Below are 17303 nucleotides of genomic sequence, written 5' to 3'. Positions count from 1 at the left end.
CCCACATGCCAACCACTCAATGGTGACATTTTCAAGGTACCTGTAGATTGCCCCCATCTATTGATTCTCTTAGCCCTGCTGTGTGAATGGAGAACTTGAACTGGATGTTCTTTGAAGAAATTAACAATGGTTAATTTCTCTTGTGCATGCAAGACTCACAGCAACCACATAAAAAAGAAAACGAACAAACAAATGGCTAGAGCCTGAACTAAATCACAATGATGGAGGGCCTCCAAAGTAGGAGCCTACAGGGAACAATTCATAGATTTCAGGACACCAATTCCATGACTACCTACAGCCAATTTTCCTTTTCTTCCAAGATCAAGTAGGAATCAAAGAGGTAAAATACCTTCCTCCAAAATTTAAACAGGAAGAGAGAGTGGGGATTGTCCTAAAAAATGAAGACAAACAGGGAGAAACACAGTTGACTATTTGCTACGCATCATGTTGGACACATCCCTGATGTTTAGAAGAGTGCAGTGCCCTGTTAAATTTTTCCAGCTTTCTTTAGGATTAAGACCATTAAAAGCAGGCCAACAACTCCAGTGCAGCAACGGACAAAGTGTTGTCGTAGATGGCGATGACTGTCGTCAGTGCAGGTCTCAGGTTTAGGGTTGCATGCGCGTATCCTACAGGGACTTAGAAGGGTTAAAGTAAATTACAGTACTTGTAAGTAGAAGCTGCGGGTTAATTATTATGTTGGAATTGATTTACAGAGAATACACCATAATGATAGCTGGGTAACAATGAGGGGAAGCAGCCTGGCTTGAGGTCCACTTGACGAGCTGGTTGCTATAGAGAGAAGAAGAAGAGAGAGAACTCATGAGCCACATTTTAAAGAAGCAGAGCCTGCATTTCTCGTACTGGTTTTGGTTTTCTTAGTAACCCCAGGATACAGCTAGTGAGATCTTGACAGTACAATAAATTACACTGTGACTACAAATATATAATCAATTAAATCAGTTAGATTAATAGATTTAAAATACTTTTAAACAAGTACCTCCCAATTAATCAGGGAATAATTTTAAGAGTGTTTTTTTTTAATGAGGGCTTATAAAAACTAGAGATAGCACAGCACCTTCAGAGGCATTCTCCCTGTCCTCTTACAGTGAGAGAACGCTTCTTCTAAGATGATGCCTGCTACAATATACCAGGCCTATCTAAAAATCAAAGTATGCTTCAGAAATACAGCTTTTCCCCATGTGCAGTTCGTTCGTTTAATCAATCAATCAACTAAAACTCCTGTGATTAATCAACTAAGCTGGCCCAGACTGACTCTCCATACATATTCATATAGGAAGGTGTGACATGTGGTCCATAAAGTATGTCACAAATTTTAGGGGGAGGAAGGTAAGTAGGGAAGGTCAATAGGTAGCAACAGAGCACATACTTTTCATGGAGAAGGTTCTCATTTTAACCACTGAGGAGCCCAGTGCTATTTTTCTAGAAAACAAGGTGCCAGAACGCACCATGAATGCCTCCCTTGTTGTCTTAGAATGGCACCCACCTGAGAGGTGCTGGAACTGGGTTCTGGTGAGCTCCGGCTGGAAAAAAGCCCTGGAGGAGCCACTGCTGAAGCAGACTGTACTGAATAGATGGACTAATGGTCTGTAGCATGAAGGCATATTCATATGTTCATGACAAAATTACAACAGCCAGAATAGTAAAATATTTCAAAGGAAAGGGATGTCAGTTTTTGTAAGTGGACAGTTCCTGGCATCAAAGGGAGGCCTTGTTTCCAAACCTTCCTAAGAAATAACTTGTGGAATGCCTGGATACGTCACCTCGGCAGCTCTTGCCATCTTCCTGCAAGGTCCCTGTTACGCAGCTGCATAGAGGCCCATCCATCTGGCTTGTACATATCTGTTCACAGCCTCCATTGTCTTCACACCAGTCTAAACCTAAAACACAAGATGTAAAAAATGAAAGTGGAATATTTCCAATAAGGAGGAATGGTCTGGGTCACAGTGACACTGTGATGTTACCACTGCTTCATATTAAAACTGATTTTTACACAGTGATGCTGCTTTATGGCTAGTCAGGCTCTGAACCCTTCCTTCTTCAATGCTCAAAACTATTTTTTTCCTGCTACCTTGGGGACCAGAGAGATTATTAACAAAGGCAGGATTCTGCCTTTGCAACATGCTGAATCCCACCACTGTAGCCGTGGAGTAAAGTAAACCCATCATCATTCAGGAAATTGAAGAAATGCCAGACTTACGTTTCCTCCTGATTGGCCCCACAGAGATGATCTGCTCATTGAGCTCTTTGGTATAGTCATTGGCCCTCCTGGTGTTCTGAGGACAGTTCTGACCAAACAAGGAGAGAAGATTGCTGTAAGTGTGTGCACTCTAGAAATCCACCTAGAAATCACCATAAAGACTTAGAGATGTGGCCCACCAGATGTTGTTGGGCTCCATGTCCATCATCCAGGGATGATGGTAGTCCAACAACATCTGGAGAGCACAGGTAATCTTCCTGGGGATTCCAGAATTTAAGGGTGACTACTGAGATATCCATAATGCACCACCATCCCTCAAAATGCATGCATTTCCCCATTTACACAGATGCTATTGCTGTGGGTTTCCTGCATTAGTTGGGGGTTTGGACTAGATGACTTCTGATGTCATTTCCAACTCCATGATTCTGTCTCAGGGCACTTTGAGTAGAGTCTCTCTTGCAGACCATAAACACCGAGGTGAGCTTATATAAGATGGTAATGACCCCTGTGTGATCATGTGTGATCATCCATGATCACTGCAGATGGTGACAGCAGTCACGAAATTAGAAGACGCCTGCTTCTTGGGAGAAAAGCAATGACAAACCTAGACAGCATCTTAAAAAGCAAAGACATCACCTTGCCGACAAAGGTCCATATAGTTAAAGCTATGGTTTTCCCAGTAGTAATGTACGGAAGTGAGAGCTGGACCATAAAGAAGGCTGATCGCCGAAGAATTGATGCTTTTGAATTATGGTGCTGGAGGAGACTCTTGAGAGTCCCATGGACTGCAAGAAGATCAAACCTATCCATTCTCAAAGAAATCAGCCCTGAGTGCTCACTAGAAGGACAGATCCTGAAGTTGAGGCTCCAGTACTTTGGCCACCTCATGAGAAGAGAAGACTCCCTAGAAAAGACCCTGATGTTGGGAAAGATGGAGGGCACAAGGAGAAGGGGACGACAGAGGATGAGATGGTTGGACAGTGTTCTCGAAGCTACTAACATGAGTTTGGCCAAACTGCGAGAGGCAGTGAAGGATAGGCGTGCCTGGCGTGCTCTGGTCCATGGGGTCACGAAGAGTTGGACACGACTGAACGACTGAACAACAACAACAATGACCCCTGTGTAGAGTCTAAGCTATGCAAATCTACTGGGCCAGGATATAACGCTCCATGCCACCTACTATTTTGCAAGAATATCTTTCTGAGTCGCAAAGTGAAACGGCACAGTGGAGATGAACCTCATCGTAATCACCGATGAACTTGAAGACAGTGACGTGAAAGCGGCAAGTCAGTGAAACTCCGTTTTCTTCAATCCCAATTGTGTTGTCCTTTATATTCTGGCACCTACAATGCAAAAATACTCCCAGCTCTCAACACAGCTATGAGGAATCTCTGGAATTTCCAAAATTGAGGAAGGAAAAAGGGTGTCACTTACCCTTCTTCAATGATGAAGTATCTGAGCTTGTCATTGCTGTCTCGGGAAGGTGTTGCATAACATTTATTCAGCATTAGGATGAGATGGGTGGAATCTGCCCCAAGGACGAAGACACCAACATACAGCACGTCACGGGTGGTCAGCACCACTTCACCTTGCCGGTAGGGATGCTTGTAGGATGAGTTTTTGTACAGTGCCATCTTGGTTGTGAAACTGCCTTCTTGTGTAGGCACTGTCAGATTAATCACACTGAAAAGGAGAGTTATAATACTTAACGAAGAGTGAATAGAGAAAATATCCTGAAGAAACCATGGAGCAAGTTTGCTGAGTCAGAGAAGCAAGTCTAAATCTGCCTCAGGTGCCTATTTATTTATTAATTATATTTATTCCGTGCCCTTTCAAGTATATTATCAGGATGGATTACAATAAAATGCTAAAACACCATAAAGTGATGAATGCACTAAAATAAGCTGTAAACAGCAATTCAGCTACCTCGTTCTTCAGACAAATAGCATGGATTATGACTCGCTGTTCTTTTTCCTAATTTTTTTATGGTGTTGCATATGCATACATGAGAACTTTCAAACATGAGACATCAGAGGCCTCTATAGGAGGGACAATATCTTTTGCAGTCCTGGATACAAACATATGAGGACCAAAGAGTACTAACTGGGCTGTTGCAGAGCTGGTTCACATCCTATGCTAGTGTAAGTTTTTGCAAACATAGGGGACAACCCATGGTCTCCAGTCACAGAAACCACATAATGCCTGCAGCTCCTGAATTGGATTACATTTATGCCCATTTTTAGACAATGCTCTCATGAACTCAGACACAGGAATGACACTAGCATTTAAAGAAAGAAAGAAAGTCAAATCCAATATAACACGTGAATTGACTCCATATATTCCTGTGGGTGTCACCTCAGAGGATCCTGTACCCTTCCAAATAAAGTCAATGAGAGGGGGGGGCCTTTATCCATCCCACCCAAATGACCTCTCCACGTGTACAAAGGAAGCAGGTGTTTCTATTACCTGAGCATTGGTCTCACAACGGAATCCAAAGAAATTTTGATGTCAAGCTCATAAGCACAGGAGAATTCAACATTGATAGTTCGGTCCCGGGTGATAATGTTTCCAGTGTTGTTTGCACTTTCAATCCAGACTGTGTTTTTGTACATGATGTGGGTGCTGTTGGACTGTGCAGAGGGAAAAAATGTGGGGGTGGGGAGATACACGTAGAAGATTAAAGGCCTCTCAAATGCGCAGATGCCCTCTCAACACTTGTATTGTTCTCTTTAATAGCATCCAAAGCCATAATCTGTGCTTTAGACTTAACAGCAATATGTGTCTACTCAGTAGTAACTTGCATGGAGTTCAGTGGAACTTACTCTAAACTGGGTGTATACAGAATTGCAGTCTAAATTTTCTTGCTTAAGTTGAGTGAAATGGAGGGAACCATCCAACAGAAGACTAACCCAAAAGAAGCTACCTTGAGTGAAGAATCTCTTTATGTGGTCTGTGGATAGTCTGAGAAGAATGGAAATCTGGCAAGTTGAGGAATCAATTAAAAAGTAGATGATCAGTTGACAAAACATTCTTGGATTTGTGGATAGCCCTAAATAAAATTTCAGGATAACTTATAATAAATTAAAATTATGATAAAAGTCTATTATATATCATAAGCTTCCTAAGGGCAGGACCTGCCTGTCATGGACTGGTTGGATACAGAGGAATAGTGGGAGGACCCAGTTGGGGAACCAACAAGGGAGAAAGGCTTAGAGCTCAGGGAATGGTGGTGGGACAATGATGAGCAATCAGAGGGAGAAGAGAGAGAAGAGGAGATGTTGGAAGCTGAGGAAGTAATAGGACCAAGAGGCAGAGATGAGTCAGGCTGTTGAAGAGTCATAGATGTCTCCCCCACCTTGTCTGGGAGATAAGCTCCCCTACCTGCTTGACTCCCAGAACCAGAAGAGGCATTAAAAGGGCAGAGAAGAGTTTGGCGACACACAAACACAGTCACAGATTGACTGGGAAACACCCTGGAAAGCAGGGGACTTAGGCAGCTGTGGGGGGGGGACCTTCAGTCTCAGCAACTGCTTCATGGGGGCAACACCTACTGGAGATGAGTTGCTGTGTTCATTAGGCCCGACACTCCTGTGCAGATCATGGCTTTTGATAATAAAGAGTGAACTCCAACTTGTACAATGTGATATACTGCTGCTGGCTCTGCTGACATGGCTTAATTTTTTTGCTTATGAAACTGTAAAGTACCATATACACTAGTAGTGCTGTATGTATATAACATTCAGAATGTATTTGATGATGTTTTGATGGCAGGGATGCAAAACCTTTCATGGCAGGACTCTAGTGACACAAGCCCAGAAAAATCAATGAGCTGATGAAGTGTGTCATGAGAATAGGAGCAAATCCAGAGTTCCTCAAACATTCTGACCTGCACTATGTTTCCACAGTTGCCCTTGGTGTTATTTATCTGAAAGGAGATGAAATCTTCTCCTTCAATGCCAGGACAGTGGCGGTCATTGATGCGCACCCCTTCTCTTTCAAAGCCCAACTGAAACAGCTTGCACTTTGAGATGGACACCTCCATCTGGGCAGCTTTGCAGGTCACCTCAGCATCCAGGATGTCTTGTGTGTCTGCAATGAAAAAGAAAAGGAGTGGGGAGCTGTGTGCAGATAAGGGCTAGGCAATGGGTAAATGGATTTCTATCACATTTACTAGTCAAAATACCATTTAAAGGCCACAACACGGTCGAAAATAGAAGTAAAGGACGTGAACATTAACAATTCAGTTCAATCAAAGCCTTAGTCCTGATGGCCAGCTGATTTCCTCCCCTATTATTTATGCAAGACTGAGGAAGTCAGATTAATTGTAAGATTAATTCATTAAGATGGAAGCGCATGGTGCCTAGGAATGACTGTTTGCATATATTAATGGCTTATCTAGTGTAAAGCTAGTCTAATATTTATATGCAGGTGATAGGTGCAGTTGTACAAAACTGCAGTGTGGTGTCAGCAATATGCAGATAACATCCAGCTCTATTTTAAGTTTTACATCAGCTTCTGGTGCAGCACTCAATCCTTAGAGAGTACAAGTTGGAAATAAATCTCAAGAAGATGGTGATTTTGATGGATTGCAAGCCAAATGTGAGAGATCTAGGAGTCTGTCCTGTCCTGGGTAATTCCACCTGCTTAGAAGGGTACTCCTTGACCTTGTTTTGCTTCTGGAGATTCAGGTGACAAATGAATTTAACCAATTTTAATTGAATCTTAATCATTGTTTAGTTGAATCTTAACCCTTGTTATCCATGTAGTTCATGCCATACAATATTCTCTCATGTTGATTACTACAAAAGCTGTTTGTATATCCTTTAAAATTGGGAGATGGTATTTGATTTTCACCAAGGAAGTTTTTTTGCCCATTCATGTGTTCTTATGTGATCTCCCAAAATACACCTGGCATTCTACCAGGACCACAAGTCTTAAGTCAGACTCTCTGATGGGGATGCAGAATAAATCCCCTTCCCTCCTCAATTCAGGTTTGATGGACAGTTCCAAGTGATATTTTCAGGGCTGGCGAGCTGAGGCTACAAGCAATTGACATTCACGACAGCAAGGAAGATAGCTGTGCAAAATTGATTTTTAATGCTGTTAGGATTTTTTAAAATAAAAAAACCTGTGTATTTGTATGGAAATCAGTTGAAGCCTTGGGACTCAGAGCAAGTGGAAAACAAGGCTGGATGAAGCAATGGAAAATTCTGCCACAGGAAACAATCCAGTGCTGAGACCCAAGGGAGAAAAATGAGATGAAATAAGGTGTTGAAATAATGGGCCTTTTTATGTTCCCGTGGACTGACTCATCACTAAGGTAACTTCACATTGCACAAACTACAATTGTTTGAACTAGAACAAAATGTATCTTAGCTGAAGAGCAATTCAAAGTTTCTGTGACAGTATGAAACTTCCACCCCATCCCAACAAATTCCATTCAAATCATTAATTTCTGTCATCTTAGTCCTACAATTGTTCTGTAACATCCTTGTATCTAAGAGCATGAACAGTATTCCAGAAACAAAAATTTAGTGTCATCACACCTACAAAAGTAATGTCTGATACTTCCTAAATTAGGGGTGGAAAAGATGGAAGATACAAGGAAAAAACCAAGATTCTTTAAGACTACACATACTGATATATTTGCGAGGAGAAAAACTCAAGGCTGCATGCAATGTTCTCCATCCACTAGTGCAAGAGTTTAAAGGTTGAGCAACAATGGAATCCAATGCAGCGCCTGCAATTGTGGAAGCTGTTTGTGAAACAGCCAACCCTTGTTGTCCAACAGCTGATTTTTTGTGTGCAATCTGTTTCTTAACCATCTTTGGAAATGTACTTTGTTTTTCTTTGCACAACAGTTTTCTGTCAGTGCAACAAATACACTGCTAGGTAACTTTATACAACACTCAGCCAACATGAAAACCAGATCTACAACCTCAACAAACCTTGGAATTACAAGCACCAAGACTGACATCACAAGTTACTCGCTGGATGGTAGCAGACTTTCTTCTAAACTTGGGGTAGCCAATATGATGCCTACCAAATGCTAAGCTCTCTTCAACCCAGCCACCATGGCTGATGGTGAGGGATGATGGGAGTTGTAAATCAACAACATCTAGAAGCACTGCATTGGCTACCCATGTCCTAAACTAAGGGATGGGAGGGAGAGAGAAGGCTGGACTGTTCTTAAAGGGACAACACACTGTTAGTTCACTGTGCTGGATCATATATGTGAAGGACACAGTGATACATGCAGAAGATCATGCCAGAGACTCAGTGCTGGTTGTGACTGTCTAGTAAAGTTTTAATGCCCCAGAGTGGCTGGGGAAACCCAGCCAGATGGGCGGGGTATAAATAAATTATTATTATTATTATTATTATTATTATTATTTATTATTATTATTATTATTATTAAAATTGATATTTTGCATCACCTGTATAGTATCCATGATACAGGCACACTGCCTGCATAAAAGGGGAATCTATGAAAACACATGGAGTTGGGGGCTGCAGGTATTAGGCAAGCCAAAGTAGAGAATGCTTGCTGTTTGGATTATCTATGAATGCATTTATGCTCCCTCTGTAACAGAGATGTGTTAGAGATGCTTTCCCAGTCACCCCTTGGCAGCTTCAACATGGCCACTGGTAACTTACTGTTTCCATAGGGTGGTGGTTCTATGCAGCCACACAGCTCTCCTCCGTTCTCCACCTCACAGGTTCTGTTGGGACAATCTGCCCCCACACAGGGATCTTCGACCACTCCTGCTAAAAAGGAAAAAGGAGGGGGAAGCAAAGAAGGACAACCAATTTATTTTAAGACAAGTTGCTTGAGCTGCTGTTTATCACTTACACACAAAGTGCTAACACAAGAGAAGACCTCCCCCATAGCTAGGGAACCAGCATATCTGGGCCTTTCCCCCTATGCTAACCAGCATTTTTGGGGGGAGATGTGAATTAATCTAAGGTGTAATCAATTATTTGTCATAATCAAGGGTATTATGTTACGTCTTTATATTTGCCATTGCAATGACAAGTTCAATTAATACTATCCAGAGGGGATCTCTAAGCTTGGATAGCACGAAACACAGTGAATCAATTGACTGTAATGCAGGGGCTGCATCCAACTCACTTCTACTCAGAGCAGTTCCATTGAAAGCAATGAATCTACGTAGGCCATGCTATTAACTTCAGTGGTTCCACTCTGAGTATTTGGCTACAAGTCATATATATCAGAGTCTAAGAACTAATGTGTTTGGGATTTTTTTAAAAATTTTTTTTTTACAATGCCTCTTCCCTGAAATAAAAAGTTAGCACCCAAGACTGTTACATGCTGAAAGTGTTGCCTAGATCAGTGTTTTTCAACCACTGTTCCGCGGCACACTAGTGTGCCGCGAGATGTTGCCTGGTGTGCCGTGGGAAAATTGAAAATTACTTTATATATAGTCAATATAGGCACAGAGTTAATTTTTTTAACATTTTCTAATGGTGGTGTGCCTCGTGATTTTTTTCATGAAACAAGTGTGCCTTTGCCCAAAAAAGGTTGAAAAACACTGGCCTAGATAGCCCTTTATTGTGCTCCCGATAAATTTGCAATAATGTAGCTGGTCAACAGCAGGATCTAACATGCCAAATGTGCCCTTGAACAGCTGTTTTATTGACTTAGGGAAGCCCACTGTGACAAAGTTTGAGAATTTCTCAGTAGAAGATGGAACTAATCCTAGCTCGCTTACAGCAATTTTCCTTCTCAATCCATTCCGTGCTGAGAATTCCAAAGGAGCGGCAGGCCTCCCCATAGGCTGCCAGAGAGCCACAGAGCTGGTACTTCTTCTGGTTGTAGCAGCCGTCGAGAAAGCAGGATTCATAGAAAGGGCATTGGGTCCAGCAGCCCGTAACAAGGCTGGAAGAAGCCTTTCATGTCAGTAAGTTTGAGGCAGTAGCTGTCACTCTGCAGGACCTGGATCTGCACGTTGTCGCAGGTGGCAGCGTACTGAGCGTATTGAAGCTCATTACAGCTAGAATCACAAAAACGAAAAAGACTGCAGAATACTGAAGATGTGGAAAGGTGTACAAGAAGCATGGGGAAGAGCACAGTGGTGGAAGCTGTATCAGGAAACCATGACTGCGCAGTGAGGCACTAGGGCTAGAGAATGGAACATTTTTCTAGCAGTGAGTAGCAGTGGCAGAGGAAGCCTCTTGGCTGCCTGGGGTGGCACGCGGATGCACCTCCTGGGGGCAGGCACGTGATGCCTGCATCGCGTCACGACGTCACGAAACGTTGGACGGGTTGCGCATGTGCAGAAATGCTGCACATGCACAGTCCATCCACCCCGGTGCTGCTGTGACGCGGAGCGACCTGCCAAATGGGCGATGGGTTGTGGGGCTACCCCGTCTGTGCCGCCGCTGGCTTGGTGTCTTGCTCGCTTGCCGCGGGAGCAGCGGCACTGACTCAGATGCACTGCACATGCCCGGAATTTCTGGGCATGCGCAGTGCATACAGCTCTGCACTGCTGCTCCCGCGGTGACCGGCGGCTTGTGGGGCTACATGCACAGTGCATCTGGCCCGGTGCTGCTGCTCCCGCGGCTACTAGGGGAGCTGCCGGGCGAGCAGCAGCTCGTGGGGCTGCCCCGTCCGTCTGTGGAGCAGCATAGACGGGGTGCTGAGTGGCAGGAGGGGCTGCCAAGTGTCACCCCCCTCCTCTGGAACCTGGGGCACCCCGCCCCTATCGCCCCTCCCTTGCTACGCCACTGGTGAGTAGTCTCCATGCAAGAGAGTGGCTCCACTCCCCCAGGCTGGCCATTGGCTTTCCTCAACAGGAGGGACTATAAAAAGGCTTCCTACGTGGGCTTGGACTTTGCTTGAGCAATAGTAGATTCTACTGGCTGAGGCTTGTTCCCTGACTTGACCTCCTCACCTCTGACTCCTGGCATGATTCCTAGCTCCCACTTGCTTATGACCCAGCATGCGTGTTGCATGCAGAAGCTGCATCTCCTGGCCCCTGAAAGAACCAAAGCGCCCCCCCCCCGGTCTTATCTTTCATTAAATAGACATTGTCCAGCCTTTACAGCAGGCTCAGGAAATGTGTATTTGTCCTTTCCTTCACCTAGAGCGAGGTTGAGGAACCTCAGGGCCAGAGGATTGAATGCAGCCCGCCAGAACACACTATGTGGCCCCCAGGACTCTGTTGTTGTTGTTGTTGTTGTTGTTGTTGTTGTTGTTGTTGTTTGCTGTTGTTAACCTGTCTTTTTCCCTAACGGGACTCAAGACAGCTTACAAATAAAAAATAAAAATCACTAAAAACATAGAAAAAACTATCATTAAAAACAATTAAACACTGATAGTATCTAAACTATATACATATCTAAAATCTGTTTAAAACTACTGCAATAATTACAATAAGCACCAGCCCTTTAATTACCAGTAAAAGCAGTCAATTACCCAAAGCCTGTTGGAACAGTAATGTCTTTGTCTGCTGGCAGAAGGAAAGCAAGGAGAAGCCAGTCTAGCTTCTCTAGGGAGAGTGTTCCAAAATTTGGCAGCAGCTACTGAGAAGCCCTCTCCTGCATCCCCATCAAGCATGACTGTGAGGGTGGTGAGACCAAGAGAAGGGAATCCCTGAAGATCTCAAAACCTGAGCAGGGTTGTATGAGGGAATACAGTCTTCAGACAGCTTGAACCTAGCCATGTAGGGATTTATAGGTGATAACTAGCACTTTGAGTTGTGCCTGGAAACAGACCACCAGTAGCCTGTGCAGTTGCTCTAGCAAGGGAGTCTATGCTCCCCATGATCAGCTCCTGTCAACAATCTGGCTGCAGCTCTTTGAGCCAGTTGAGGTTTTTGAGCACGTAGTGTGTGTTACAGCAATCCAAATGGGATGTAACTAAGGCATGGGATGTAACTGTGGGCCAAATCAGACATCTCAAGGGATGGTTGCAGCTGGTGTGCACTAGCTTTCACTGTGCAAATGCACTCCTGGCCATTCATGTTCAGGGCTGAGTCCAGGACCATGTCCAAAACTGCGAACCTGTGTCTTCAGGGGAAGTGTTACCCCATCCAGCACAGGCTGAATCCCTATTCCCTGTTCTGCCTTCCGACTGACCAGAGCACCTCTATCTTGCCTGGATTAAATTTCAAATTGTTCACCCTCATCCAGTCCATTACTGATGACAGACGCTGGTTTAGAACCAAGACAGCTTCCTTGGCTCTAGGTGGAAAGGAGAAATAGAACTGAGGTGGAATCTACACACATAGAAAAAAAGTTGTGAAAATGCTTTAAAAAGTTTGGGGAAAAAAATACACTGACTTTGCCATAGCTCACTGTCGCCACCTAGTGTCACATTTGTATATTGCACTTTACAACACACTTAAAACGTTTTATTTGTAGCTGTATAGCTGAGTCCTGAGTGTCATCAGCATACTGGTGGCACCAAACCCCAACAACCTCTCCTAGTGGTTTTTGTTAAATAGCATGGGGGACAGATCAGAACCCTGAGGGACCCCACAGGCCAACAGGAGTCCCCCAGCACCACCTTCTGCGTTCACCTCTCCAGGAAGGAACAGAGCCACTGTAAAACAGTGCCTCCGAGTCCCATCCCATCTCTAAACCACACCTCTTCTCCTCAGGCCATGTCTTTCATTGGTGCTGCTCCACACCCTTCTCAATTGCTTTTGTCTTGCCCTGCCCTCAATTGCTTTTGCCTGGCTGGAATGTGCAGCCCTTCCCCCAGCCCCCCTGCATCACTCCGTGTACCTCTTCTGCATGCCATTCGTCTTCCAGCTCTGTGCCAGGAACACACTGCTCACCACCGGCTTCCCTCTCAAGGTGACATAATCATCTGTGCGATCCCCGTTGAAATTCCCACAAAGGCCACATACTTTATTCTGCAGTCGCTCACTGATGGCGATTTTGATGACGTTGAAGCCATTGTAATGGATTTGGATATCTGGGCTGGTATCAATGACCAGGAAGCCCTCTATGCTGTAGATTTTGGTTGACAAACCAGTCACAAAGGGGATGTTCACCTGTGTCCCATTCACCTGATCAAGAAATAAAGCAACATTTTATGCTACATTGATGCATCTTTTTCTCTTTTGGCTAACTTATAAAAATGGACAAGATCATATGAAAAATTGTAAGACTCAGTTTTGAAAGGTTAAATTCCTATGTTCAAATTGGATGTGAGAACTTGATGCCAGTCATCTTCCACAATGAAGACATCAAATTAAGCTGATTGGTTTAGCTGAATTTGGGAATGAATAAATTTGAATTTCAGAATTCAGTGTACCAAATTCCCAACCAGAAACTTTTACAAAAAAGATTGGGACTTTCTGTTAGCAAGGAAGGCCAACTCTTCAGCGAGTGCTAGAGGGGCTTTCAATTTCAGAAGCTACAGGTTCAGGTCCTAGTTAACCATCAAGACAAGCACCTGATATTAGCATAAGTATGTCATAACACCAGGATCAGATTTTCTATACCTAAAAGGTGAGACCATGGACTTCAAGAAAGTGATAGAGTGGAGCAAGGATTCAGTCTCAGTTCAAACCATCCCACTTTCCCTGGAGCCTGTTGTCATCACTCTCATATCCCAAAGAGTCCACTCCAGAAATTGCAGTTGAGCCTCCATCTTCGCAACACTGCCAGAGCCTACTGAATCAAGCATGGCCCCTTTAAATATAGTGTCTTTAAATATAGTGGTCTACTGAAGCACCATCTGATCCTTGCTGGTGTGTAAGTATCTAGATTGACTTCTCTACACACCCAGGAATCTACTTGGATGTGTCAAGAGCCCCTTTTGTACATGAACTCTTGACTGAACACCCCTGCCCCCGTGGGCTTGCTTACTACCTGGAATAGGATGCTGTGTATCATTACTGGTGTCTTGGGATTTAGACAGTTCCTAGGGGACCACCAGCTACTTATGGATTAAATTGCCCCTGATGGCTCTTATTCTGCTTCCACTGTTAGGTGCAGAATGCTTCTGAATACCAGTTGCTGGAAACCACCATAGTGGGAAAGCACTCTTGTGCTCAGGTCCGCTTGTGGCCGTCCCATAGGCATCTGGTTGGCCACTATGAGAACAGGATTCTTGGTCTTTGGGCCATTGGTTTCATCCAGCAGGCTTTTATGATCTAGCATTCTAAGTGAGTCAGTACTGTACCTTGACAGTATTACGATCACTGATAAGAATCTGTTCTTCATTGATGTAGAAGTAAACAGGTGAGATGACTGTCAGGTTTGGGGAAGACCACTTATCAAAATTGATGATGAGCTGGAAGGAGACATCAGGGAGTTCTGGCAGATCGTGGAGAGGACAAAGGCGCAGTTGGCAGGGAAGCGGAGGAAGGCACCATCAAACGTGCGGAACACCCCTCCACCCGCTGCAATGCAGTAGGAACTCTTCTTGCTGAAGCAGCCACGAACCCCATTCCGGAGGGCGCACTCCTCGTCCGACTTGCACTGCCGTGGGTCGCACTGAATGAGGTTGCGGCGGGAAACAGCGGCAGCGGCGGGTGCAGTCACTGCTCCAGAAGAGCTGTTTGGGCTGCAGGAAATGAGCAAGGAGAAGGAAGAAATAACATGAATTAAACATGAAAAACAATAACATGAAAGCCCACAGTGGATCCATCCAAAAAAGGGTGTACATGTGGTCACAATGAATACCCAAATAAAAATCAAGAATCCAAAGTACATGCACTTTTTTCAGCACCTGAGGTTCTGGGTCCTGTTCTTTGCCTGCTGGCTAACAAGTTGGGTGGGTGGGTCTGAGGAGTGATACCTTTTCGGTCATGATACCAACCCTAAAGAACACCGTACCCAGCAAGCATGTCGGGTCCCATAATTTAAAGTACATTTCCACTCCCTCAAAGAGTTCTGGGGAATTGGAGTTTGTTAAGGGTGCTGGGAATTGTAGCTCTGTGGGGGGGGGGAATAGCTACAGTTCCCAGGATTCTTTGAGGAAGAGAGTGCACTTTAAACGAATAGTGTGTACACAGCCATTGTCTGTCAGCCTCCTAGATACGATCTGGGTCTTCTGGGAGGCTTTTAGTGGTGGCTGACTGCCATTTTTGAATGTCCTTCTTGTTGCTGTTGATGAGATTGTGTCTTCATATTGATTTCATTTCTTTGCCTGCTGCTTTGATGGGGTTATGCAGGTTTGCTTCAGTGCTTTATTGTTTGCTGTTGTGCCATTTTTGTTTAGTGTTGTGATGGTCCAGATTGTTTTAATGATACCCACATTGTTAGCTGCTTTGATTTCTTTTGAAGAGAAGGTGGGAGACACATTTTAAAAAGAATCAAATGAAATCGGTCGTCCCCCCCACACACACATTTGGGCAGTCGTGTGTACTAAGACCCCTACCAAGTTTCGTCTGTTTGATGTGATATACCTGGATTTAGAAAAAGCTATGGTGCTCCCTGGTCAGAAAAAGCAATGTGAGAAATGGATCCCATTCATATTGAGAAATGCTAGCTACAAAACAAGAATTATTTTTGTTGTTACTACTACTAAGTCCAGGGTACCTTAAGAACTCACAGAGCCCTATATCCCAGCCCAAACACTGAGGGAAACTGGAGAAGTGCTGTTGTCTGCTGTATTATAGAGGCCCAACTGGCCTCCACTAGGAGCTGAGCATTTAGAGTCGCTATTTCCATGCTGCAAAACACTCTTCCAAATCTGTATTTGGCAGGCATCCTTACTATGGGCTTTCAAGAATCCCCTGAATACTTTTTTTTATGCCAGTACACTTGAGCAGTTGCCTAAAATGTCCTTTGAGTAGCCAGTCATTTGTATAGTACCCTGGTGTTTCAGGAGAGGGCAATATATAAATACTTTTCTTTAGAAACAAAGACCATGATAATCTCTTGAAGTAGATAGTGGTCTGACCCTAAAACTTGGTTTGGTTTGGTTTGGTTTCAAGACATTTGCAACAGAACCGGGCTCCGCAGACTCTTGTGCTGATTGACATAGAGTGTTCCTTGCAACCAGGAGAGGGCAGTCATGCAGTATCTATTTAAACAGACACCCTGCATGTTGTCACTGATCTGACCGTGGCTGAAAACCCCTGGCAGGACTTTAGGCATTTATCACCTGAAACCTGTGGATTTTGTCTGTGTGCTTCTCCCCAGAGTACATGCAGGCATCCCAAAGGGTCGTTTCCTGGAGAATGGCTGCCTATCTGTGATGTGATGCCAGTGTGTGCTCCTAAATATGGCCAGAAAATCCTTAAAGTGTGCACTACTAGGCTTGCAAAGAGCAACAGTCATACATACAAAGAAAAACTTGGGACTTTCATTATATTAGTGCACATCTGGATTCATCTGTCAGCCTCATTCACAGATGCATGTTCATCAGCTGGTGATCATAGCAGTGAGTGGTGATTGAATTTGTGACTTGGCTATCGTGGGTCAGCTGTCACTGACAGACCTTCCATATCACCTCACATCATCTCTAAAACAGGGGTTATGCTCAGTTGTAACACCAAACTATGGTTTGGGCCTTACATGCATGAGCAGAGCCTTGTGCTTGTTCATTCCTGCTTCCTTCTCCATTGTTTGCCATTGTGTCTGAACACAGCAAACTATGGTTCATGCAAAGTACAGTTTGCTCTCAAACCAGGATCCCAATCAAAGAAATAAACAATGTTTTGCATCCTGGTTTAAGGGCAGGCCAGGTTTGTTGAGAACCTAACAGTAAGTGAAGAAGTTGGGTCATGCAATGGAAGAAAGAAATTCCTGAACATGAGGCTCTGTTCGCACACACAATGCCAAACCATGGTATGGTGTTACATCTGAGTGAATCAAGAGTTGTAGGGTAGAAATAGTTCACATTCAATTGAGAGCTATCAACAGCTGAATAATCAAGTGGCATACATACATGTGTGAGCCTGCCCTTAAAGGTAAACGTAAAGGGACCCCTGACCATTAGGTCCAGACTCGGACGACTCTGGGGTTGCGGCGCTCATCTCACTTTACTGGCCAAGGGAGCCGGCGTACAGCTTCTGGGTCATGTGGCCAGCATGACAAAGCCACTTCTGGCAAACCAGAGCAGCACACGGAAACGGTGTTTACCTTACCGCCAGAG

At 44.2% G+C, this 17303-nt stretch overlaps 1 protein-coding gene across 1 annotated transcript in view; it reads right to left on the bottom strand.

The window, feature by feature from the left end:
• Positions 1-275: 275 nt before the first annotated feature.
• Positions 276-17303, bottom strand: part of TECTA (tectorin alpha) — a 113319-nt gene continuing 96291 nt past the window's right edge. Inside the window, 14 exon segments of the mRNA XM_033172655.1 lie at positions 276-792; positions 1785-1901; positions 2222-2309; positions 3402-3564; positions 3656-3904; positions 4688-4851; positions 6108-6310; positions 8879-8989; positions 9955-10093; positions 10095-10236; positions 12974-13260; positions 14382-14515; positions 14518-14713; positions 14715-14765. Of these exon segments, the coding sequence (XP_033028546.1) occupies positions 695-792; positions 1785-1901; positions 2222-2309; positions 3402-3564; positions 3656-3904; positions 4688-4851; positions 6108-6310; positions 8879-8989; positions 9955-10093; positions 10095-10236; positions 12974-13260; positions 14382-14515; positions 14518-14713; positions 14715-14765 (2142 nt within the window). The 3' untranslated portion in view covers positions 276-694.

This window comes from Lacerta agilis, chromosome 15 (assembly GCF_009819535.1).
Source record: "Lacerta agilis isolate rLacAgi1 chromosome 15, rLacAgi1.pri, whole genome shotgun sequence".
NCBI lineage: Eukaryota > Metazoa > Chordata > Lepidosauria > Squamata > Lacertidae > Lacerta > Lacerta agilis.
Note: the sequence above shows the minus strand (reverse complement) of the source record. Positions and strands in the feature narration are given on the sequence as shown.